The sequence below is a fragment of the Scyliorhinus torazame genome, chromosome 12, assembly GCF_047496885.1.
Source record: "Scyliorhinus torazame isolate Kashiwa2021f chromosome 12, sScyTor2.1, whole genome shotgun sequence".
Lineage (NCBI taxonomy): Eukaryota > Metazoa > Chordata > Chondrichthyes > Carcharhiniformes > Scyliorhinidae > Scyliorhinus > Scyliorhinus torazame.
The window spans coordinates 137,295,639-137,320,663 of NC_092718.1; the positions used below are offsets into that span (position 1 = coordinate 137,295,639).

Sequence of the window (25,025 nt, forward strand, 5' to 3'; positions counted from 1 at the left end):
GCCGGGGAGTGGAGGGAAGGGGGAGACATGGCACGCCGGGGAGTGGGGGGAAGGGGGAGACATGGCACGCCGGGGAATGGGGGGGGGGAGGGGCAGACATGGCACGCCGGGGAAGGGGAGACATGGCACGCCGGGGAGTGGGGGGAAGGGGGAGACATGGCATGCCGGGGAGTGGGGGGAAGGGGGAGATATGGCACGCCGGGGAGTGGGGGGGGGGGAGGGGCAGACATGGCACGCCGGGGAATGGGGGGGGAGGGGGAGACATGGCACGCCGGGGAGTGGGGGGAAGGGGGAGACATGGCACGCCGGGGAGTGGGGGGGGGGAGGGGCAGACATGGCACGCCGGGGAATGGGGGGGGAAGGGGAGACATGGCACGCCGGGGAGTGGGGGGAAGGGGGAGACATGGCATGCCGGGGAGTGGGGGGAAGGGGGAGATATGGCACGCCGGGGAGTGGGGGGGGGGGAGGGGCAGACATGGCACGCCGGGGAATGGGGGGGGAGGGGGAGACATGGCACGCCGGGGAGTGGGGGGAAGGGGGAGATATGGCACGCCGGGGAGCGGGGCAGTGGGGGAGACATGGCACGCCGGGGAGTGGGGGGAAGGGGGAGACATGGCACGCCGGGGAGCGGGGGGGGACGGGGGACATGGCACGCCGGGGAGCGGGGGGGGACGGGGAGACATGGCACGCCGGGGAGTGGGGCAGTGGGGGAGACATGGCACGCCGGGGAGGGAGCGGTGGGAAGGGGGAGACATGGCACGCCGGGGAGCGGGGGGGGACGGGGAGACATGGCACGCCGGGGAGTAGGGCGGTGGGGGAGACATGGCACGCCGGGGAGGGAGCGGTGGGAAGGGGGAGACATGGCACGCCGGGGAGTGGGGGGAGACCGGGGGGAAACATGGCACGCCGGGGAGTGGGGGGGGAGGGGGAGACATGGCACGCCGGGGATTGGGGGGAGACGGGGGGAAACATGGCACGCCGGGGATTGGGGGGAGACGGGGGGAAACATGGCACGCCGGGGAGTGGGGGGGGAGGGGGAGACATGGCACGCCGGGGAGTGGGGGGGGGGGGCGAGGGGAGACATGGCACGCCGGGGAGTGGGGGGGGAGGGGGAGACATGGCATGCCGGGGAGTGGGGGGAAGGGGGAGACATGCACGCCGGGGAGTGGGGGGGAGGGGGAGACATGGCACGCCGGGGAGTGGGGGGGGGGGCGAGGGGAGACATGGCACGCCGGGGAGTGGGGGGGAGGGGGGGGAAACATGGCACGCCGGGGAGTGGGGGGGGGAGGGGGAGACATGGCACGCTGGGGAATGGGGGGGAAGGGGGAGACATGGCACGCCGGGGAATGGGGGGGGAGGGGCAGACATGGCACGCCGGGGAATGGGGGGGGAGGGGGAGACATGGCACGCCGGGGAGTGGGGGGCTGGGAAGGGGGGAGAACATGGCACGCCGGGGAATGGGGGGGGAGGGGGAGACATGGCACGCCGGGGAGTGGGGGGCTGGGAAGGGGGGAGAACATGGCACGCCGGGGAATGGGGGGGGAGGGGCAGACATGGCACGCCGGGGAGTGGGGGGCTGGGAAGGGGGGAGAACATGGCACGCCGGGGAATGGGGGGGGAGGGGGAGACATGGCACGCCGGGGAGTGGGGGGCTGGGAAGGGGGGAGAACATGGCACGCCGGGGAGTGGGGGGCTGGGAAGGGGGGAGAACATGGCACGCCGGGAGTGGGAGGTTGGGGGAGACATGGCACGCCGGGAGTGGGAGGTTGGGGGAGACATGGCACGCCGGGGAGTGGGGGGCTGGGAAGGGGGGAGAACATGGCACGCCGGGAGTGGGAGGTTGGGGGAGACATGGCACGCCGGGAGTGGGAGGTTGGGGGAGACATGGCACGCCGGGGAGTGGGGGGGGGGAACATGGCACGCCGGGGAGTGGGGGGGGGAGGGGAGGGGCAGACATGGCACGCCGGGGAGTGGGGGGGGGAAACATGGCACGCCGGGGAGTGGGGGGGGACGGGCGGAAACATGGCACGCCGGGAGTGAGGGGGGAGGGGCAGACATGGCACGCCGGGGAGTGGGGGGGGGAAACATGGCACGCCGGGGAGTGGGGGGGGACGGGCGGAAACATGGCACGCCGGGAGTGAGGGGGGAGGGGCAGACATGGCACGCCGGGAGTGAGGGGGGAGGGGCAGACATGGCACGCCGGGAGTGAGGGGGGAGGGGCAGACATGGCACGCCGGGAGTGAGGGGGGAGGGGGAGACATGGCACGCCGGGGAATGGGGGGGGAGGGGCAGACATGGCACGCCGGGGAATGGGGGGGAGGGGCAGACATGGCACGCCGGGGAATGGGGGGGAGGGGCAGACATGGCACGCCGGGGAGTGGGGGGCTGGGAAGGGGGGAGAACATGGCACGCCGGGAGTGGGAGGTTGGGGGAGACATGGCATGCCGGGGAGGAGGGGGCTGGGGAGGGGGGGGTGGGGGAGACTAGGCACGCCGGGGAGTGGGGGGGGTGGCGGAGACATGGCACGCCGGGGAGTGGGGGGAAGGGGGAGACATGGCACGCCGGGGAGTGGGGGGGGTGGCGGAGACATGGCACGCCGGGGAGTGGGGGGGGTGGCGGAGACATGGCACGCCGGGGAGTGGGGGGAAGGGGGAGACATGGCACGCCGGGGAGTGGGGGGCTGGGGAGGGGGGAGAAATGGCATGCCGGTGTTGGGGGGGGGAAGACAGAGAACATGTCACGCCGGGGAATGGGGGGCGGTGGGAGGGGGAGGTGAGAGTGGGGCACATGGCAGGCCGGGGTGTAGTGGGGGGGGGGGGGAACGAGACATGGCACGCCGGGTAGGGGGTGAGGCTTGGCATGCCGGGGAGTTGGGGTTGTGGGTGTGGACATCAGGCCATAAGACATTGGAGCAGAATTAGGTCACTTGGCCCATCGAGTCTGCTCCACCATTCAATCATGGCTGATATTTTCTCATCCCCATTCTCCTGCCTTCTCCCCATAACCCCTGACCCCCTTATTAATCCAGAACCTATCGATCTCTGTCTTAATGCCACTCAGTGAATTGGCCTCCACAGATTCACCACCCTCTGGCTGAAGAAATTCCTCCTCATCTCTGTTTTAAAGGATCGTCCCTTTAGTCTGAGATGGTGTCCTCTGGTTCTAGTTTTTCCTACAAGTGGAAACATCCTCTCCACGATCACTCTATCTAGGCCTCGCAGTGTCCTGTAAGTTTCAATAAGATCCCCCCTCATCCTTCTAAACTCCAACGAGTACAGACGCAGGGTCCTCAACCGTTCCTCATACGACAAGTTCTTCATTCCAGGAATCATTCTTGTGAACCTCCTCTGGACCCTTTCCAAGGCCAGCACATCCTTCCTTAGATACGGGGCCCAAAACTGCTCACAATACTCCAAATGGGGTCTGACCAGAGCCTTGTACTGCCTTAGAAGTACATCCCTGGTCCTGTATTCTAGCCCTCTTGACATGAATACTATCATTGTATTTGTCTTCTTAACTGCCGACTGAACCTGCACGTTAACCTGAAGAGAATCGTGAACAAGGACTCCCAAGTCCCTCTGTGCTTCTGATTTCCTAAGCATTTCCCCATTTACAAAATAGTCTCCGCCTATATTCCTCCTTCCAAAGTGCATAAACCTCACACTTTTCCACATTGTATTTCATCTGCTTCCTCAATACTACCTGTCCCTCTGCAGATCTTTATACCATCTGCAAACTTGGCAACAGTGCCTTCAGTTCCTTCTTCCAGATCATTAATGTATATTGTGAAAAGTTGTGGTCCCAGCACAGACCCCTGAGGCACACCACTAGTCACCAGCTGCCATCCTGAAAAAGATCCCTTTATCCCCACTCTCTGCCAGTCAGCCAATCCTCTATCCATGCCAGGATCTTACCGTTAACACCATGGGCTCTTAACGTATTTAACAATCTCCAATGCGGCACCTTGTCAGAGGCCTTCTGGAAATCTAAATAAATCACATCCACTGGTTCTCCTTTGTCTAACTTCCTTGTTACCTCCTCAAAGAACTCAAACAGATTTGTCAGATATGACCTCCCTTTGCCAAAGCCGCGCTGACTCTATTTTACCATGCACTTATAAGTACTTAGCAATCTCATCTTTAATAATAGACTCTAAAATCTTACCAATGACCGAAGTCAGGCTAACCGGCCTATAATTTCCCGTCTTCTGCCTCTCTCCCTTCTTAAACAGCGGGTGTTACATTAGCCACTTTCCAGTCCTCTGGAACCCTTCCAGCCCCCAGTGATTCCTGAACGACACCAGCAATGCCTCCACAATTTCCTCAGCAATTTCTTTTAGAACCCTGGGGTGTAGTCCATCCAGTCCAGGTGACTTATCCACCTTCAGACATTTCAGTTTCCCCAGAACCTTCTCCTTAGTGATGAACACTGCACTCACCTCTGCCCCCTGATTCTCCTGGAGCTCAGGCATCCCACTGGTGCCTTCCACTGTGAAGACTGATGCAAAGTGACTATTCAGTCTGCCATTTCTTTGTTTCCTATTATTATTCTCCAGCCACATTTTCCAGTGGCCCAATGTCTATTTTTGCCTCTCTCTTACATTTTACATATTGAAAAAAACTCTTCCTATTTTCTTTTATATTACTAGCTAATTTGCACTCATATTTCATCTTCTCTCCCTTATTGATTTTGTAGTTGTGCTCTGCTCTCTTTTAAATGATTCCCAATCCTCTGGCTTCCCACTAATTCTCGCCACTTTGTACGCTTTTTCTTTTTCTTTTGTGCTGACCTTGACTTCCCTCGTCAGCCATCGATGCCTTGTCCTCCCCTTAGCATGTTTTTTGGAATGAATTTCTGCTGTGCCTCCCGAATAACCCCCCAAAACTCCTGCCTTAGCTGTTCCACTGTCTTCCCTGCTAGGCTCGTTTTCCAATCAACTCTGGCCAGCTCCTCCCTCATGTCTTTGTAGTTACCCTTATTTAATTTTAATGCTGTTACATCTGATTGCAGCTACTCCCTCTCAAACTACAGGGAAAATTCTATGATATTGTGGTCAGTGCTCCCTAAGGGTTCCTTCACCTTAAGTTCCCTAATCAAGTCTGCCTCATTACACATCACCAAATCCAGAATTGTCTGTTCCCTGGTCAGTTCTGTCACAAACTGCTCCAAAAAAACATCTCTTAAACATTCCACAAATTCCTTTTCTTGGGATCCACTACCAACCTGATTTTCCCAGTCCACCTGCATATTGAAATCCCCCATGGTTATTATGATATTGCCTTTTTTGCATCCTTTCTCTATCTCCTGATTTATTTTCTGCCCCACATCCTGACTGGTGGTGGCAAGGAGGTGCCTGGCGTACACCTCGTTTACTGCCTTTACGTTACTAGCCTCAACGATCCCCTCTTGCAGGAGTCGCTGGACCTCCGACCTGATGAATGCCCTGTCCCGGACACTGTATCGGCAGCGAAGATGGCGGCGCCCACGGGTCGCAAATGGCGAGTGGCAGCGAAGATGGCGGCGCCCACGGGTCGCACATGGCGAGTGGCAGCGAAGATGGCGGCGCCCACGGGTCGCACATGGCGAGTGGCAGCGAAGATGGCGGCGCCCACGGGTCGCACATGGCGGGTGGCAGCGAAGATGGCGACGCCCACGGGTCGCACATGGCGGGTGGCAGCGAAGATGGCGACGCCCACGGGTCGCACATGGCGGGTGGCAGCGAAGATGGCGGTGCCCACGGGTCGCACATGGCGGGTGGCAGCGAAGATGGCGGTGCCCACGGGTCGCACATGGCGGGTGGCAGCGAAGATGGCGGCGCCCACGGGTCGCACATGGCGGGTGGCAGCGAAGATAGCGGTGCCCACAGGTCACACATGGCGGGTGGCAGCGAAGATGGCGGTGCCCACGGGTCGCACATGGCGGGTGGCAGCGAAGATGGCGGCGCCCACGGGTCGCACATGGCGGGTGGCAGCGAAGATAGCGGTGCCCACAGGTCACACATGGCGGGTGGCAGCGAAGATGGCGGTGCCCATGGGTCGCACATGGCGGGTGGCAGCGAAGATGGCGGTGCCCATGGGTCGCACATGGCGGGTGGCAGCGAAGATGGCGGTGCCCACGGGTCGCACATGGCGGGTGGCAGCGAAGATGGCGGTGCCCATGGGTCGCACATGGCGGGTGGCAGTGAAGATGGCGGTGCCCACGGGTCGCACATGGCGGGTGGCAGTGAAGATGGCGGCGCCCACGGGTCGCACATGGTGGGTGGCAGCGAAGATGGCGGCGCCCACGGGTCGCACATGGCGGGTGGCAGCGAAGGTGGCGGTGCCCACGGGTCGCACATGGCGGGTGGCAGCGAAGATGGCGGTGCCCACGGGTCGCACATGGCGGGTGGCAGCGAAGATGGCGGTGCCCACGGGTCGCACATGGCGGGTGGCAGCGAAGATGGCGGCGCCCACAGGTCGCACATGGCGGGTGGCAGCGAAGATGGCGGTGCCCACGGGTCGCACATGGCGGGTGGCAGCGAAGATGGCGGTGCCCACGGGTCGCACATGGCGGGTGGCGCGGCTGCTGGGGGCAGCCCTGACAGGCAACAGGCAGCTCTGCTGGGCCTAGGAAGTTTAGGGACAGGTCAGGCCTGGCAGACTTTGGCGATGTGGCCCTTCCTCCCACACTCGTTGTAAATGGCGTTCCGTGCAGGGCAGCATTGTCTGGGGTGCTTGCCCTGGCCGCAAAAGTAGCATTTCGGGCTTCCAGAGTTGGCGGGCTGCTGCACGGCACAAGCTTGCGCCACACTTGAGTCGGATGATGGCAGCGCCCAAGAGGCCCACGAGCGTGCCGCGTGGTCGGAGGTGTAGGCCTACATGTTCTGGAAAGCCACTTCCAGCGAGTTTGAGAGCTGCACTGTCACTGGGAAGCCGAGTGTATCCCCTTCCAGCAAGCGCTGGTGGATGTAATGGGATTTAATGCCCGCGACATAGGCGTCCCTGATGAGCAGCTCCGTGTGTTGGACAGCCGATACCGCCTGGCAAGCACAGTTCCGGCCGAGTACCCGCAAGGCACGCAGGAATTTGGCTTGTGATTCTCCGGGGCGTTGTCGCCTCGTGGCAAGGAGGTGCCTGGCATACACCTCGTTTACTGCCTTTACGTACTGTCCCTTCAGCAGCATTCGCGCCTCTGTATACGAGGGGGCGTCTCTGATAAGAAGGAAAACCTGCGGGCTCACCCGTGCGTTGAGTATTTGAAGCTTTTGGAGGTCGGTGACGTCGTCGGTGGAGGATCCGAGGTAAGCTTCGAAGCAGCTTAGCCAGTGCGCGAATGTCACAGTGGCGTCGGCTGCCTGTGGGTCCAGCTCCAGGCGATCAGGCTTGAGCGATGAATTCATCTTAAAAGTTTAGCTTATTAAATTGATGTGCCATCAATTAACACAAGACGAGTAGTGAACAAAACTGTGGCTTTAATAAGCTAAACAGGAAGCCCCCTGGCCACTGATCCCGAACTGGGGCAGAGCCGGAGGTCGGCCACCTTTATACCGAGCCCGAGGGGAGGCGGAGCCATCAGGCAGTGGTTTACCACAATACACGTAGTACAGTAACAGTTTACCTCAATACATAATATACGAACAGTGGTTTACTACAGGCCTGTACATAACTCCCATCAGGGTCTTTTTACCTTTGCGATTCCTCAACTCTACCCGCAGAGATTCTATGCCTTCTGATTCTACATCGCTCCTTGCTATCGATTTAACTTCATTCCTTACTAACAATGCAACCCCGCCCTCTTTGCCCATCTGCCTGTCCTTTCGATAGGACATGTATCCTTGAATATTTAGATCCCAGCCCTGATCCCCTTGCAGCCACGTCTCTGTGATGCCCAGAACATTGTACCGGCCAATTTCAATGTGCGCAACAAGCTCGTTTACCTTGTTCCGTATACTGCGCGCATTTAGTGACAACACCCTCAATCCTGCATTGACCACCTCCCTTCTCACACTTGTCACCTTTTTTGCTCTGCCTGGGGGTGATGTTCTCTTATTTGTGTTCTCTATTTCCCCATCAGTATTGACACCTTCTAAGCTAGCGTTCTGGCTCCCACCCCCTGCCATACTAGTTTAAATCCTCCCGAATGACACCAGCAAACCTCCCAGCCAGGATATTGATGTCCCTCCAGTTTAGATGCAACCCATCCTTCTTGTACAGGTCCCACCTGCCCCGGAAGAGATCCCAATGGGCCAGAAATCAGGAACCCTCCCTCCGACACCTCATGTTTAGCCATGGGTTTAGCTGCTCTATCTTCCTATTTCTAGCTTCACTGGCACGTGGCACAGGGAGTAATCCTGAGATTACAACCCGAGAGGTCCTGCTTGGACATGGCCCGCCGGGGAGTGGGGGGAGGGGAGACATGGCCCGCCACGGAGTGGGGGGGGGTGGGGGGGGAGGAGGCATGGCCCGCCGGGAAGTGGGGCGGGTGGGGGAGACATGGCCCACCAGGGAGTGGAGGGGGGAGGAGACATGGCCCACCAGGGAGTGGAGGGGGGGAGGAGACACGGCCCGCCGGGAAGTGGGGCGGGTGGGGGAGACATGGCCCACCAGGGAGTGGAGGGGGGAGGAGACATGGCCCACCAGGGAGTGGAGGGGGGGAGGAGACACGGCCCGCCGGGAAGTGGGGCGGGTGGGGGAGACATGGCCCACCAGGGAGTGGAGGGGGGGGAGACATGGCCCGCCGTGGAGTGGGCGAGGGGGAGGGGACATGGCCCGCCGGGGAGTGGGGGGGGGGAAGGGGACATGGCACGCCGGGGAGTGGGGGTTGGGGGGGGGGGGGGAGGCATGGCACGCCGGGGAGTGGGGGTTGGGGGGGGGGGGGGAGGCATGGCACGCCGGGGAGTGGGGGTTGGGGGGGAGACATGGCACGCCGTGGAATGGGCGAGGGGGAGACATGGCCCGCCGGGGAGTGGGGGGGGGGGAGGGGACATGGCACGCCGGGGAGTGGGGGTTGGGGGGTGGGTGACATGGCCCGCCGTGGAGTGGGCGAGGGGGGAGGGGACATGGCCCGCCGTGGAGTGGGGGGGAGGGGAGACATGGCCCGCCGGGGAGTGGGGGTTGGGGGGTGGGTGACATGGCCCGCCGTGGAGTGGGCGAGGGGGGAGGGGACATGGCCCGCCGTGGAGTGGGGGGGAGGGGAGACATGGCCCGCCGGGGAGTGGGGGTTGGGGGGTGGGTGACATGGCCCGCCGTGGAGTGGGCGAGGGGGGAGGGGACATGGCCCGCCGTGGAGTGGGCGAGGGGGGAGGGGACATGGCCCGCCGTGGAGTGGGCGAGGGGGGAGGGGACATGGCCCGCCGGGGAGTGGGGGGGGAGGGGAGACATGGCACGCCGGGGAGTGGGGGGGAGGGGGAGACATGGCACGTCGGGGAGTGGGGCGGGTGGGGGAGACATGGCCCACCAGGGAGTGGAGGGGGGGGAGGAGACATGGCCCACCGGGGTGTGTGGGGGGGGGGGGGGATGGCCCGCCGGGGAGTGGGAGAGGGGGGACATGGGCCACCGGGGAGGGGGATGGGGGGGAGGGGACATGGCCCACCAGGGAATGGGGGGGAGGGGACATGGCCCGCTTGGGAGGGGGGCGGGGGGGAGAAGACATGGCCCGCCTGGGAGTGCTGGTGGGGGGACATGGCCTGCCGGTAAGTCGGGGGGGTGGGGGGACATGCAGAGCCGGGGAGTAAGGGGGGGGGGGAGGAGACATGGCGTGCAGGGGAGGGGGGGGGGGAGGAGACATGTCCCGCCGTGGAGTGGGGGACGGGGGAGACATGGCATGCCGGGTTAGGCGGGGGAGACATGGCCCGCCGGGGAGCGAGTGGGGGGAAAGAGAGGAGACATGGCCCGCTGGGGAGTGGGGTGGGGGGGAGGGGGGGGGAGACATGGCCTGCCGGGGAGTGGAGGGGGGGAGGAGACATGGCCCGCCGGGGAGTGGAGGGGGGGAGGAGACATTGCCCGCCGGGGAGCGAGTGGGGGGAAAGAGAGGAGACATGGCCCGCTGGGGAGTGGGGTGGGGGGGGAGGGGGGGGAGACATGGCCTGCCGGGGAGTGGTGTGGGGGGGGGGAACGGGACAAGGCCTGCTGGGACGTGGGGTGGGGGACATGGCCTGCTGGGGCGTGGGGGAGACATGGCCCGCCGGGGAGTGGGGGGGGGGAGAGACATGGCACGCTGGGTTAGGCGGGGGGAGACATGGCACGTCGGGGAGTGGAGGGGGGGAGGATACATGGCCCGCCGGGGAGTTGCCGGGGGGGGGGGGAGGAGACATGGCCCGCAGGGGAGTTGCGGGGGGGGGGGGGGGAGGAGACATGGCCCGTCGGGGAGTGCGGGGGGGGGGTGGAGACATGGCCCGCAGGGTAGTGGGGGGGGGAGGGGACATGGCCCGTCGGGGAGTGGGGGGGGGGAGAAATGGCACGCCGGGTTAGGTGGGGGAGACATGGCACACCGGGGAGTGGAGGAGACATGGCCCACCGGGGAATGGGGGGGAGGGAAGAGGAGACATGGCCCGCCGGGAAGTGCGGGGGGGGAGACATGGCCCGCCGGGGATTGGGGGGGGGAGGAGGAGACATGGCCCACCGGGGAGTGTGGGGCTGGGGGAGACATGGCCCACTGGGGAGTGTGGGGGGGTGGGGGAGACATGGCCCGCCGGGGGGTGGGGGGTGGGGGGGGGGGGGGGGAGACATGGCCCGCCGGGGATTGGGGGGGGAGGAGGAGACATGGCCCACCGGGGAGTGTGGGGCTGGGGGAGACATGGCCCACTGGGGAGTGTGGGGGGGTGGGGGAGACATGGCCCGCCGGGGGGTGGGGGGGGGGAGAAATGGCCTGCCGTGGAGTGGGGGGGGGGGAGGTAGACATGGCCCGCCGGGGAGTGGGGGATGGGTAAACATGGCCCGCCGGGGAGTGGGGGGGGGGGAAGACATGGCCCGCTGGGGAGTGGGGGGGGGGGGGAGACATGGCCCGCCGTGGAGTGAGGGGGTGGGGGTGGGGGGGGTAGACATGGCCCGCCGGGGAGTGGGGGGTGGGTGGGGGGGGGGGGTAGGCATGGCCCGCCGGGGAGTGGGGGGGGGGGGGAGAGAGACATGGACCGCCGGGGAGTGCGGGGGGGGGTGGGGGTGGTGACATGGCCCGCCGGGGAGTGGGGGGGGGTGGGGGTGGTGACATGGCCCGCCGGGGAGTGGGGGGGGGGAGACATGGCCCGCCGGGGAGTGGGGGGTGGGGGTGGGGTGGTGACATGGCCCGCCGGGGAATGGGGGGGTGGGAGTGGGGGGAGACATGGCCCGCCGGGGAGTGAGGGGGGGGGGGGGGGGGGGGGGGGGAGTCATGGCCCGCCGGGGAGTGGGGGGGGGAGTCATGGCCCGCCGTGGAGTCGGGGGGGGGGGTGGGAGACATGGCCCGGGTGTGGGGTGTGGAGGGAGTCAGCTCTCCAGTGATTCTTGTGGTATTCCTTTACTTTCAGCATTTTCATTGATGTTGTTTTCCTGGAATCAGTGTGACACTGTGTCAGCCTCTGTCTGCCGAGACGGTGGGCACTGCCCATACTCACCGTCCGCAGGTAGTTCATCAAGCTGGTCCCGTGCTGCCAGATCTGTGAGGTTGTGCATGACAGGGGTCTCAGACCAATCTCCTGGCTGCGGTTCAGCTGCCGGACTGCATTCACCACAACATGGATTGCATCAAACATCAGTGCAGAGGGAAGCTGGAATCAGAGAGTGTAATCTTTAACAGGCCACAATGACTGAAGGAAACATTGCCCAACACCCAGGGATGCTGAGAGTGGGAAACAGAAAGCAGGAGGGAAATACAATTGGACAGTAAGACATATACAGCTAGAGAGATGGTTTGGGAGAGAGAGAGACAGAGAAAGAGTGAGAGCTAGAGAGACAGGTGGGGGGTGGGGGGGGTGGGGGTGGGGAGAGAGAGAGATGGGGAAGAGAGAGACAGATGTTCTGTTTGGTCTTCAATACTTTACAAAGGATTCCACCAAACACCTAGACTTGTCCGAACCAGGATCGTTATTGTGGTAAGATAGCGATCTGTTATCATGGAGTTTCCTTGTTACTCCTCTGGAACTACACCTAGCACCGACAATCCACTTTTATGTCTTACCACCATCTGCAATCATCTGATGATGACCAGATGTGTCTGCCCTTATATGGAGTCACTGGTCACATGACCTTGGTCTTGAGACCGTATGGTGTGTCTGCACCGCCTCCTGCTGTTTGGAGGTCACACACCATCCATCTATGATTTTGCCCATTGGCATAGCACCACATCCCCCTTCTTCACAAAATATTACAAGCAACATTGATCTTAAAACTTCAGACAATCGTGAACCAATTTTCCTAAGGTGTCCATTAACACGCTGTGCCTGGTCAGTGTCCGTTTTCTTTACACAGATTTTTGTGCCTCCCTCACGGGATCACCTCTGTGATCATTCCAGCTCTTGCCAGCCTCTTTGAAGACTGGGTTACGTGCCAACCTCTTGTTTCTCTTGCTCTTTGCGGTGGACCTTTGGAAGGCCTGTGTCCATGACAATCATCGGCCAGTGAGCTTGACATCAATGATAGCGAAATTGTTTGCAAAGATTCTCAGAGATAGGGGGCAGGATTGAAATGGAGCAGAGTGTTCACGCCGTCGCGTTTTACGGCGGCGTGAACAGGCCGCTCCCACGTCGAATTCTGGCCCCTACAGGGGGCCCGCACGGCGCTGGAGTGGTTCGCGACACTCCAGCCGCAGATCCCGGCGCGAACTGGGCGTCGCGGGATCCGCACATGCGCGTTGCGCCGGCACCAACGATGACATGCGCAGTGGCGCCGGTGCCAACCGACGCATGCGCGGTAACCTCGCGGAGCGCTCCGGCCCCTCACCAACATGCCGCCGGGATTCTGGGGCCGGTCGCGCAAGGAAGTAGGCCCGGGGGGGGAAGAGGCTGGCCCGCCGATGGGTGAGCCCCGATGGCCAGACCCCATCGGAGGCCCCCCCCCCGGGAACGGAGACCCCTAACCCCCCCCCCCCACAGGCTGCCCCCCAAGCCTTCGCAACGAGTACCCGCCGGCAGCGACCAGGTGTGGACGGCGCCGGCGGGACTAGGACGTTTACGCGCGGCTGCTCGGCCCATCCGGGCCGGTGAATCGGCGGCCCGGCCGTGGATAGCGGGCAGCGACCGGCGTCGCGCCAAACGCGCCAGCATGAACGGCATCGATTCTCCGCACCTTGGAGAATCGCACGCTGGCATCGGACGGCGTCGCGTGAAAAAATGGCGCGAGCGCCGATTCTCCCAGCTGGCGTGGCTTCGGAGAATCCTGCCCCGGATCTATATATATTTGGAAGTGAATGTTCTTATTAGTGACAGACAGAATGGTTTTGTATGAGGGAATTTCACTAATTTCATTGAGTTTTTTCAGGAGGTGACAAAAGTGCTTGACGAGGGAAGGGCTGTGGATGTTGTCGACATGGACTTTAGTAAAGCATTTGATAAGGCCCCTCATGGCTTGGCCATAGAAGACAGAGGGTCGCAATGGAAGGGTGTTTTTCCGAATGGAGGTCTGTAACTAGTGGTGCTCCGCTGGGATCAGTACTGGGACCTCTGCTCTTTGTAATATATATACATGACTTGGAAGAAAACATAGCGGGCCTGATTAGCAAGTTTGCGGATGATACTAAGATTGCAGAAGTTGCGGATAGTGATGAAGATTGTCAGAGAATACAACAAAATTGGGCAGAGAAATGGCAGATGGAATTTAACCCAGATAAATGCGAGGTGATGCGTTTTTGTACATCCAATTCGGGTAGGAGCTATAAATTAAATGGCAGAATCATCAGGAGCACAGAGACCCCAAGAGATCTGGGCGTGCAGGTCCACAGATCCTTAAAAGTAGCAGCACAGGTGGAAATGGTGGTAAAGAATGTTAGACGTTTTAGTTGCTGTGAAATGAAGAGTCTAAAGTTCTTGTTCCTTTTCACCAAACACCATTTATTTCCCTTCCACAGCCTCTGCACAAAACTCTTAACAACACACTACCTGACAGAGGCCATCTGAAGCCCCTTTCCATGTCAGTGTCAATTAATGGATACTTAACATAAATGAGACAACTAATTGCAATGTCTCTTAACCCATTACTTAACACTTCCTTGGAGAAAAAAGTAATAATTAGGTGAAAACAAAATTTCAAGAAACTCAAAAACACACACATGATGTCCCCCCCGTTTCTTTTTTGTTTGGACAAGAAAGAAAAAAAAACAGTCACAGAAACAAGCGCCCTTCATTAACAATATCCAAAAGTTTCTGTGAACGCGCCCCTCTTTTCGTAAAACAGTCTGACAGTTAATTTTTGTTATTTCCCCTCTGTCCAACATCTGCTTCAAACTTGCGATGTCTATCCGTAACCTCTTTTCATTGACACTTTTTGTAGAGTGCACATTTTCCCACAGGGATTTATTGTCAATGTGACAGTCAATACGTATATTACCCAAATCCCCTAATCCCAAAATTTCTGTCAATATCATACTAATATAAAAAGCCATATCCACCGCCTCTACAAGGCTTAACGTCTCAGCAGCCAAAGTGCTTTTTACCACTCTCCTTATTTTCTTTGTTTCCCACACAAGTGGGCAACATTTACCATTGTTCCCCAAAAGGAAAATTATAAAACCTCCTGTGCTTGAAACTCCATCACATGAATTTGCGTAGGACGCATCACTATAAACTATGAGTTTCAAGTGCTTAAGGTCACCTAAAACCGGAAACTTCAAAACACACTCCTGCATTTTTAATTTGGCCAACGCTTTATTTGCTCTTATTATGTCTTCCACTTTGGGATTATTCATTTTTGTACTCAACTCTAAGACATCAAAACTCACGTCCGGTCTAGTCTGTCTACCTAACCAGTTGCCCAATTAAACTTCGCAGTTGCTCTTTTTCTATCTTTGAAACCATTGCGTCTTTTTGTGAAACTCGGCCACGACTAATTGCTATTGGGGTGATGCTTTCCAAATAAGATTGCTGACGTAAAGTTGCCCCTAACTTAGTCTGTCCAATTTCCAGTCCAATATATTTAAATGCACCGGAAGCCTGACTTCCAACCCTGAATTCTTTCCTCAAACCAGAGATTACAATAGCATCAAAATCACTAGTCCCACCCCACAAAAAATCATCGACATGCATCATAAAAATGCCAGAAAGATTTCCTTTATAGTGCCAGTAAAACATTGCAGGATCTACTTTCAACTGGCAACAGCCTAACTTTAACAAAACTGACCTTACCGAAAAATACCAGACTCTAGATGCATCATTTAATCCATAGACACATTTGTTCAACTTCCAGAGTACCCCTTCTGTGTTAGCTGCTTCTTTAGGAGTCCGGAGAAAAATGTCTCTCTGGAGCTGATGCCCCTGCAAAAAGGCAGCTTTTATATCTATAGATTTGCATTCCCATACCTTTGTGGCTAATAGAGCCAAGAAGATCTTTAAAATAACCTTTCCTGCTGTAGGTGAATCTACCCTTAAATCCTGATCTTCTAAGTTTTCTCCAAATCCCCTTGCCACAAGCCTGGCCTTTGCCTTACAAGTTCCATCCGGAAGAACCTTTTCCATGCAAATCCATCTGTGAGATAGAGCTCTTTGTCCCCTTTCCGGTACTTCCGTGTATACCCCAAATTCACTCCAACTATGCAATTCTTGCTGTTTAGCTTCTTTAATAACTTTTTCATCTAATTTATTTGAAGCCACCAAAATCTCACGTGCATGTGGGCTTCTACTCCTATTAGTATTCGTCGTCTTACTCATGTTCCGAGATCTTGATAAACTACGTCCCCTCTCCCGCCTGGTATCTTGTTCTGTACTGCTACTGCTTGATCTTTCCCTTCTGCTGTGGGATGTCCTTTCAATAGTTCTCGACCTTTTCCTGCGGACCTGTTCACTATCCGATGTACTATCTGAACTGGCACTGCATTTCTGTGCCCTCCATTTTTGAATTTCGTTTTCCCAATCCATTGTCTTGACTCCGTCCCCTGAATGCTGTACATTCAACCAATGTTTATACTTTCAAGTGGCCTTCCCTGCTCTACTAATAACAGTTGCATCCTTCCATTGACTAGACCCTTCAGGCAAGTATGTCACTTTTGTATCAACTTTTGACAGTTGCCCTTTCAGAAAAATGGCCTGTTTTAATTCACCAGAAGTGTTGTGTTCCTCCACAGAAACCCTGTCTATATCAGTTAATTGGTCCTTATAGTTCTGTAACACATGCATACCAGATGATTCTGGTTCCTCGTCAAGTCTGTCTGCATTGTCTAAATTTGAAAATTTGTAATCTGTGCCCATTATCCTTGATGAATGAACCCTAACAGTTTGATTAGCATGTTGCAAAATAATTGTTTTGCCATCTATGCCTATGATCTTCCCTGGGCCTTTCCATTCATTAGAATTGTCTCTCTTATAGTATGCCATGTCTCGTTGCTGAAAAACGGCATCTGATGGCTGTACGTTATGTCTTAAAGCTCTGCAAATTCTTTCAAAGACTTCTGCTTCCAAAAAAGCTTTTCTACTGCTATGTAATGCATTTAAATGTTCAGCAAAACCAGAGCTAATTGTAGTCCCCTCCCAAGCTGGAGGCTGGTCATTCAAAATGGACGGAATTTTAGGATTTCTACCAAACACTAATTGATAAGGACTATAGCCCCTAACCATCTGCAATGAATTCTTTGCCTGTACTGCCCATGCTAAAGCTGAATTCAGCCTGCAATTTGGTCGATCTGCCAAAATTTTCCGAAGCATGTCATCGATGACAGCATGATTTCTTTCACAGACACCATTACTAAATGGGCTTTCTGCAGCCATATTCATAACTCTGATATTCATGTTTTCACACATATTCCTAAACTCATCATCAGCAAATTCTCCCCCATTGTCCGTAAGGAATTCTGCCGGTGGACCCATTCCTGTCCCTATCCATTTTTCCACGATTTGATCCAGAATTACTCTCTTTTCTTTACTTCGTACAATCGTTGATTGACTAAATCTGGTTGCTAAATCTACAAAATGCTAAATTATTTGCTTTATCACAGATCTTAAGGTCCATGGCCACAATGTCGTTAAAATCCCTGGCCAAAGGTAGGGTTACTATCGGTCGCGCTGGTGTCCTTCTGTACTTCCTACAAACTTCACAGCGGTCACTAACCTGTTCTATCAGTTTAGTATAGTCGTCATCCGTTACCCCTGCATCCTTTAATAAATTTTTCAGCCTCCGAGGAGACGTATGTGCAAATTGCCTATCCAGTTTTTAAAAATTTTTACAATTTGTTTATTCTCCATTTTCACATTTTCCTTCAAAAGTTTACACCCCATCCACAGACAGTAAACGGTAACAAATACAAAATCAATCCCCTTAACAATACCAACGATCCCATCCTTCCACCACCCCAAACAACAGCCCACCTCTCAATATATGCATCCAATAAACCAAACCCTCCCACGGTGGAAACAGAAAACAAAGGAGAAAAAGAAAAAGGAGTCCGGGACCGCCCATGGTCACCATTGACCTATAGAGTCCACTCCCCCTCCCCCCTACACTCAACGCCATCCAGCCTCTGAAAGAGTACCGTACATGATACCCAAGAGTTGTACCCCACCCCCCCCCCCCCCCACCCCCAAGTCTCCAGCTCCTCCCGTCCACTGCCTCTTGTAAAACTCCTCCTCCCAACCTCGGTTCCTTCCCCCCAACTTTCCACCCCGGCTAAAAAGGACCCTGTTCTGCCAGGCTCCGATGGCCACAGCCCCCCCCCCCCCCCCACCTCACTCCCGTTCACTGGCCGGCTTAAACTGGCCAGCGTGGCGGCCCCCGCCCGGGTCCCTTTCCCCCTTTCCCGGCCCTAGGAAATCCCAGAGATCCCCTTTTAGCACACACACCCCGCATATCCACCTACACCCCAAAGAGCCCTCATTTCGCGTGAAAGTCCCATCACTTCCCTTGTCCAAATATATACAACATTGGCTCCTTTAGCCCCTACACCCGCACGCAGTGAAACAAAAACAAAAAAAAAATACAGTCATGAGGTTACCTCGGCACATGGGCATTTCTCAATTTGTCAGTTCTGCCACAGTCCTGCTTTCGCAAACTCCGCCGCTGCTTCCGCCGTTCCAAAATAAAAGTCCCTGAGCTTATAATTCACCCTCAGCTTGGCTGGATATACAATGCCGCACTGCACCTTGCTCATGTCCGGTTCTCTCTTCACCCGGTTGAAGGCAGCCCGCCTCCTCGCCAGCTCCACCATAAAGTCCTGGTACACAGGTATACCAGCTCCAGTCCACTGCACCACCCGCTTCTGCTTGGCCCAGCACAGGACCTTCTCCTTCACACTGTACCTACGGAAGAACAGAGTCACTACCCTTGGCGGCTCACTCGCCTTTGGTACAGGCCTCCACGACCGGTGAGCCCGATCCAGTTTATATCGGGAGGGATCCTCCCCCTCTCCCAATAGTTTTGCCAGCATCGCGGCAAAATACTCAGTCGGCTTCGGTCCTTCAACTCCTTCGGGCAGCCCCACAATCCTCAAATTCTGTCGCCTGGATCTGTTTTTCAGGTCTTCCATTTTTCCTCGCAGATCCTTGTTAATCTCCATCACCTTCCGCCTCTCCTTCCCCATCGAGGCAAGTTGATCACCGTGCTGCAAGAACATCTCCTCCACTTCCTTCATCGCCTCCCCTTGCTCCCACACCTCCGCCACTGCGCTCGCCACCTCTGTCCTCACCGGGGAAACCGCCTCCTCCACCAGCACACTCAAAACCTCCCTCATCTCCTTCCTCACCGTCTCCATGCATTTGGCAAACCGCTTTTCGAATTCCGCAGCCATCACCTTAGTTATTCCTTCTGCCATAAGCACTGCGGCCTCCCCTGGTGCTCCAGCCTCCATTTCCTTTGCTGACCCCGCGGTGACCTTTCCACTCCCCAACGGACTTTCAGCCGCTTTTTTCACGGCCGTTTTTTTGCTGGTCTTTGACGGTCCTCTCCTCCGTGCTGTCTCCTGACTTTTACTGCCTTCGCTGGCCCTAGGACCGGGCGTTAACCCCTGACAATGCCGTTCCCGAACGGGAGCCCTCCAACCCGCGGCTGCCTCCCGCCCGCCGTCACCGGAAGTTAAGGATCGCCTATGCAGTTTTAATACCACAAGCTTTTTATCAGCTAAAGTCCCATTTTCAACTGCCATTAACACATCCTTAACCACTCTACTTGAAAAATTATTTGTCAGTAATGGAATACAATAGTGTCCCGACTGTGTAAATTGTAAGTCCACCGTCTTTCCAAAAACTGTTGCCTTATCCTGTTCCATATCCAGTTTCATGTGTGCTTTCTTCTTCGACGGTCTGCTCAGAAGCAAAGGTATCTCACTTGATACAACATCCGTGCTAATGAAATGATTCACTCCGGCAATATTGCAAGGGATCACCACTCTTTTCAGCGACTTCAGAGTATTATCATCCCCAAACCTGAAACTTGTGGAACTTTCAAATTCCTTAACCTTGTTACGATTTTCAGCATTCAAAGAGTCCAGGTAACATTTTAACCAGTCAATTCCACACACAGTAGATGTGCAGCCACTGTCCAATACAGCACAGTTGAAGGATTCTGCAACCAACACCCTCATTACCGGCGTAAAACTGCTTGTCAATAGGACAATGCCTTCTTTCTGGTCATTATCTTCTTCCTCTTCTGACTCTTCCGTGTCATGTGTCGCTTCAAACACTCTATCATAACGAGTTGGACAGTTGAAAGCATAATGGTATTGAGTCACATCGAAAACATCGATTTTTCATGCCCCGTGCATTTCTGGGGTTCATCTTCCTATTGTAGGTTCTAACTGGGTTTCTGTCTTCATAATTTCCTTGTCTCGGTCTCCTTCTATAGTCTTGAGCCCTGTTCGTAGCCATACGATTTTGCCATCCTGTTACTAGTGTATCTTCCATATTCTGCCTTATTGCAGGCTGACCTATTTGGGTCATCAGAGCCACCGGAATCGAATGTTTCCCCAGAAACTTTTGTAAAGCTTTTGTCATCTGTTTGAATAAGGTATGCTTATCAGTAAACTGAACTCCTGTCAAAACCAGGAGCCTATCCATGTTGCTCACTCTAGCACAGTCAAGTAATTTAAAGGCCAACACAGACTGTGGAAATTCCAGATTGTGTTTCTGCAACCTTTTATATAGTCTGCCAAATTCCATTATATAGTCTTCCATGGAGATAGCCTCCATTTTCCGGAACTTATCAAAATCCGACCATGCTTCATACGCACTTAACAAGTCATCTTTCTTATAAATCTTATCCATATAATGTAATGAAGTCTCCAGACCTTTTTCTGAGTCTAACTCTTCCAATTCCAGCTCAGAAAGCACTTTGTTTCGGATTTTACTGCCATAAGGTAGAGAAAGAGCCAATGCCATACCTTGTTTTCTCTTTCCCAAAGCAGTTCCTTAGTCCACATAACTACTGCACTTCTCCATTGGTCGTACGATTCCCTTTCAGAAAATAAGGGAGGATAGTCATATCCAGCCATCTTTATCCTCGGTTCAGCCATGTATCTTATTTTTTTTCCTTCTCACTCACTCCTTGGTTTGATCTGAAAAGTTGTATCTTTCAAATCTTCACATTTACACAGCAACCATCCTCTGCTACCAATTGTTAGACGTTTTAGTTGCTGTGAAATGAAGAGTCTAAAGTTCTGTTCCTTTTTCACCAACACACATTTATTTCACTTCCACAGCCTCTGCACAAAACTCTTAACAACACACTACCTGACAGAGGCCACCTGAAGCCCCTTTACATATCAGTGTCAATTAATGGATACTTAACATAAATGAGACAACTAATTGCAATGTCTCTCAACCCATTACTTAACAAAGAAAGCATATGGCATGCTTGCCTTCACAGGATGGGGTATCGAGTAAAAAGCTCGAAAATTATGTTACAGTTATATAGAACGTTGGTTCGGCCACATTTGGAATTGTGTCCCCAATTCTGGTCACACAATACCAGAAGGACGTGGAGGCTTTGAAGAGAATACAGAAAAGGTTTACCAGGCTGTTGCCTGGCATGGAGGGTATTAGCTATGAGGAGAGATTGAATACACTGGGATTGTTCTCCCAAGAGAGACGGAGGCTGAGGGGTGACCTGATAGAAGTTTATAAAATTAAGGGTATAGATATTGTGAACAGTTCGAGGCTTTTCCCCAGGGCGGAAATGACAATTACAAGGGGCACAAGTTCAAGGTGGCATGCACGGTAATGGGCAGCACGGTAGCATTGTGGATAGCACAATTGCTTCACAGCTCCAGGGTCCCAGGTTTGATTCCCCGCTGGGTCACTGTCTGTGCGGAGTCTGCACATCCTCCCCGTGTGTGCGTGGGTTTCCACCGGGTGCTCCGGTTTCCTCCCACAGTCCAAAGATGTGCAGGTTAGGTGGATTGGCCATGATAAATTGCCCTTAGTGTCCAAAATTGCCCTGAGTGTTGGGTGGGGTTACTGGGTTATGGGGATAGGGTGGCGGTGTTGACCTTGGGTAGGGTGCTCTTTCCAAGAGCCGGTGCAGACTCGATGGGCCGAATGGCCTCCTTCTGCACTGTAAATTCTATGATAATCTATGATAAGGTGAGGGGGAATCGGTTGAGTGGAGATGTGCGGGTAAAGGTTCTTACACAGAGGGTGGTGGTGGCCTGGAATGCACTGCCAGGTGAGGTGGTTGAGGCAGATACGTAAGCGACCTTTAACACTTATCTGGATAGACACATGAACAGATGGGGTGTAGAAGGATACAGGCGGTTGGTCTAGATAGGGCACGTGATCAGCGCAGGCTTGGAGGGCTGAAGGGCCCGTTCCTGTGCTGTATTGTTCTTTGACTGCCATGCTTGTGTTACCAGTCTCTTTCTTTTGCGCTTCCTTGCATGCTGTTTGCTACTTGCGACTGTTTCATTGCTGGTTTGTTAATGGGATGAGCTAGCTCTCTCAGTCTTCTCCTCCTTCCCCTCTGGTTTAGCTGGGTGGGGCTGTAGGGGCTGGTTTAGCTCAGTGGGCTAGACAGCTGGTTTGTGATGCAGAACAAGGCCAGCAGCGTGGGTTCAATTCCCGTACCAGCTGAGAATTCTGAATTCTCCCTCTGTGTACCCGAACAGGCGCCGGAATATGGATACTAGGGGTTTTTCACAGTAACGTCATTGCAGTGTTAATGTAAGCCTACTTGTGATAATAAAGGATCTTTATCTTATCTTTATCTTTATTTTGAGGACACAATGATGTATTTCTTTCCGTCTCTTGCTATTGTGTTTTGACATAGCAGCCTCTGGTGAGGTGCTGCTTGTTACCGTGTGCTGAGAGGTCTGAAGAGTTTCAGGCGTCACGTCATCTTTGGGTGGTATGACCATGCCCACTCCTGTGGCCTCACTGACATGTTGGAGGGCCTCGGTTTCTGGTGCCTGAGTGAAGGTTGGAACTGGGGCTACAAGTGCCAGCACTTCTTGGCTCACTGGAGCATCGCTCACTTGCTCTTCGTCACTCGAGATGACAAAGCTCTCTGGTTGTGCTGATCCAGGCATCTGGTCATCTTGGTCAAACTCACAAATGTGTGAGTGATCGGTGGAGCTGCAGAATGAAATTGTTCTCAGCTCTGCCTCAGGGTCAGTCTCAGAGTTGCCTACTACTACAATCTCCAAGTCGCTGTTATCACAGTCGTCATTGATGTCTTCCCATTCATCATCGGTGTCGTCGATGGTTTGGGAATGAATTACAGGAACCGTTTCGAAGACCTGGAACGGATCTCCACATACCTCTGAGACAAGTTTCTCTAATACGGAGATGATGTCTTCCATCTCTGGCTCAATCAATGGCTGATCTTCTGTTGTATCAGCAGCTTCAATTTCTAAATGTGCCACCTCCAGACTCCCATTCTCCACAGAGTCCAGCGAGGTCTGGGTGTCCCCCGTGACCACCTCATCATTGTTTCCAGACCAACGGAGTAGTGCTCCTGGAGCCTTATCAGTAAGCCTGTCTGTGCTGCTGGAAAAGAGATCTGAAAGTAGTTCATAGTGGTCTTCATGTGTCTCACCTTCCATGCCATCACTTTCTGCATCATTGTCGACATCTTTGAGCAGATATTCGTAGTAATCATCATCGGAGTCAGCATCATCTGCAATGATTTCACCTGAAAAATATAACATTGCGTATGGAATTATTTGTTCACGAAATAGGGCGGCAAGTTCAAAGTGAGCCTTTTGCTTGGTCGCCGTAGCTTGGCTGTGGAACTTCAGTGGGACTGAAGAAGTTGAAGAACGATTCCTTTGGTACAATTCTTGTCGCTGTTCTGGGAGTGCTCCGACCTTTCTACTTTGGTCTGATCGTTACATATCCCACCTCCCAGTCGATTTTGCAGCCTGTGCAGCCGATGATTTGTGGTTCAGCAAAGACTGATATAAGCGGCCGCGAGTCCAACTGATATATTTTAGTGATTACCTCATTTGTGAAATACTCATTAGGTTCAAATGTAAACTCCAGAGTGAAGCTCCATGGATTCCCATGCTCTGTCCATTTAACACGGATATCTTGCAGATGTTGTAATATGGGTTTATCATGACCTTGTATCATGCAATTGAGACGATGCACGTTCCAGCAGCTGTCCCGTCCTCTTGTCTGATTCGTTGTCCTCCACCTGGATTTCTTCCAAATCCTCATGAACAGTGCACACTGTGATGTCTTGTCGAGATCCAAAGTGTTCAGCTGACCAGCCATCTTCTGGGGCACAGTCGCTCGACTAGATTCAGGGATTCACATGATTTTACCCCTAGGACGGAGTCAACAGCCATGTCCACGATATGAAAAAGTGGTGTGTGCCGCATGCCTGCCATGGGGAGCACTAGTTCGCAAACATCGTAGGTCTCCATAGTTCTTGCCCCAAAGTCTATCATCAACCCTGGTCGATCAACGAATTTCCACTGCATGTTCAGCTATTGAAAGCACACCAACTTACGAGGTTGTCTGTCGCTTTGGGGTCAAAGTCACATTGTATTAAGGAATTGTTTAGTATCCCTATCAATTTCAATTTAGAGGTAAAGGTCTTCGGTGAGTTCTTACTATCTTCAGTCTTTCGTAAGATTTTGTTTTCATTATTCTTTTTCGGACTCTTCTGGTTCCTCGCCACGATGAGATCAATGAAAAACTGTTCTTCAGTATTTATCTCATCAACTGCATGCACCGCTCGTGCATGGCCCATTTGAGAACGCGCAAAACAATGTTTTGCAAAATGCCCAATACGGACGCACCTGGAGCAAACTTTTCCAAAGGCCGGACATTGTTGTGGGGCATGTCAAGTGCCACACTTCTGGCACAAGATGGCAGTCGACTGCTTAAAATGGCCACCCGCACTGAGATCACGTTTCTTCATGATGCATGTCATAGTACTAATGGCGCTGGCTTCTTCCTCTGCATTGGCGTCAAACTTTCTTGAGCAGAATACACCTATTCCCTGTGCAGGTATCTCGCTCGCCTGTCAAATCTTCACTGCTTTTTCCAGCACTAAATCTTCAACTCGCTGAAGTTGCTGACTGGGCCTTTCGCCTCAAGTCTGTGACAAAACTGTCAAATGATTAGACAAGTCTTTGGGTATGCATATGGAATATGTAACACTCAAACATCTCACTTTTCATTGGGGAACAAAGTGTCTCATCACTTTCATCAAATTTCTTGTGATCCTCCTCATTATCAAACACAAAAGAGTTGTAAAGTTCGAGGGCTTGTGGACCTGCTACCGTTAGCAGCAATGCAATTCTCCTTTCTTCAGGCGATGAAAAAAGTTCCAAGTGCTGTTTAAGCAGCCGCCAGTTCTCACCTACGTTCCCGGACATCTGAAGCTGGTGGGGGGCCCTCAGTCCGTCCATCTCGAGCTTCAGCATTTTCTTATGCATTGGGTCGCCTCAGGCTGCAGTCACTAGACCGGTCTTCAAGCCAAATGCCTAACGTTGTCACT

General features: G+C 54.8%; 1 protein-coding gene across 1 annotated transcript in view; it reads right to left on the minus strand.

The window, feature by feature from the left end:
• Window positions 1–25,025, minus strand: part of LOC140387105 (glutamate receptor ionotropic, kainate 5-like) — a 409,927-nt gene that overhangs the window by 100,660 nt on the left and 284,242 nt on the right. The window contains exon 6 of the mRNA XM_072470114.1: window positions 11,567–11,719. Coding sequence (XP_072326215.1) covers window positions 11,567–11,719 — 153 coding nt within the window. The remainder of the gene's footprint in view (window positions 1–11,566; window positions 11,720–25,025) is intronic.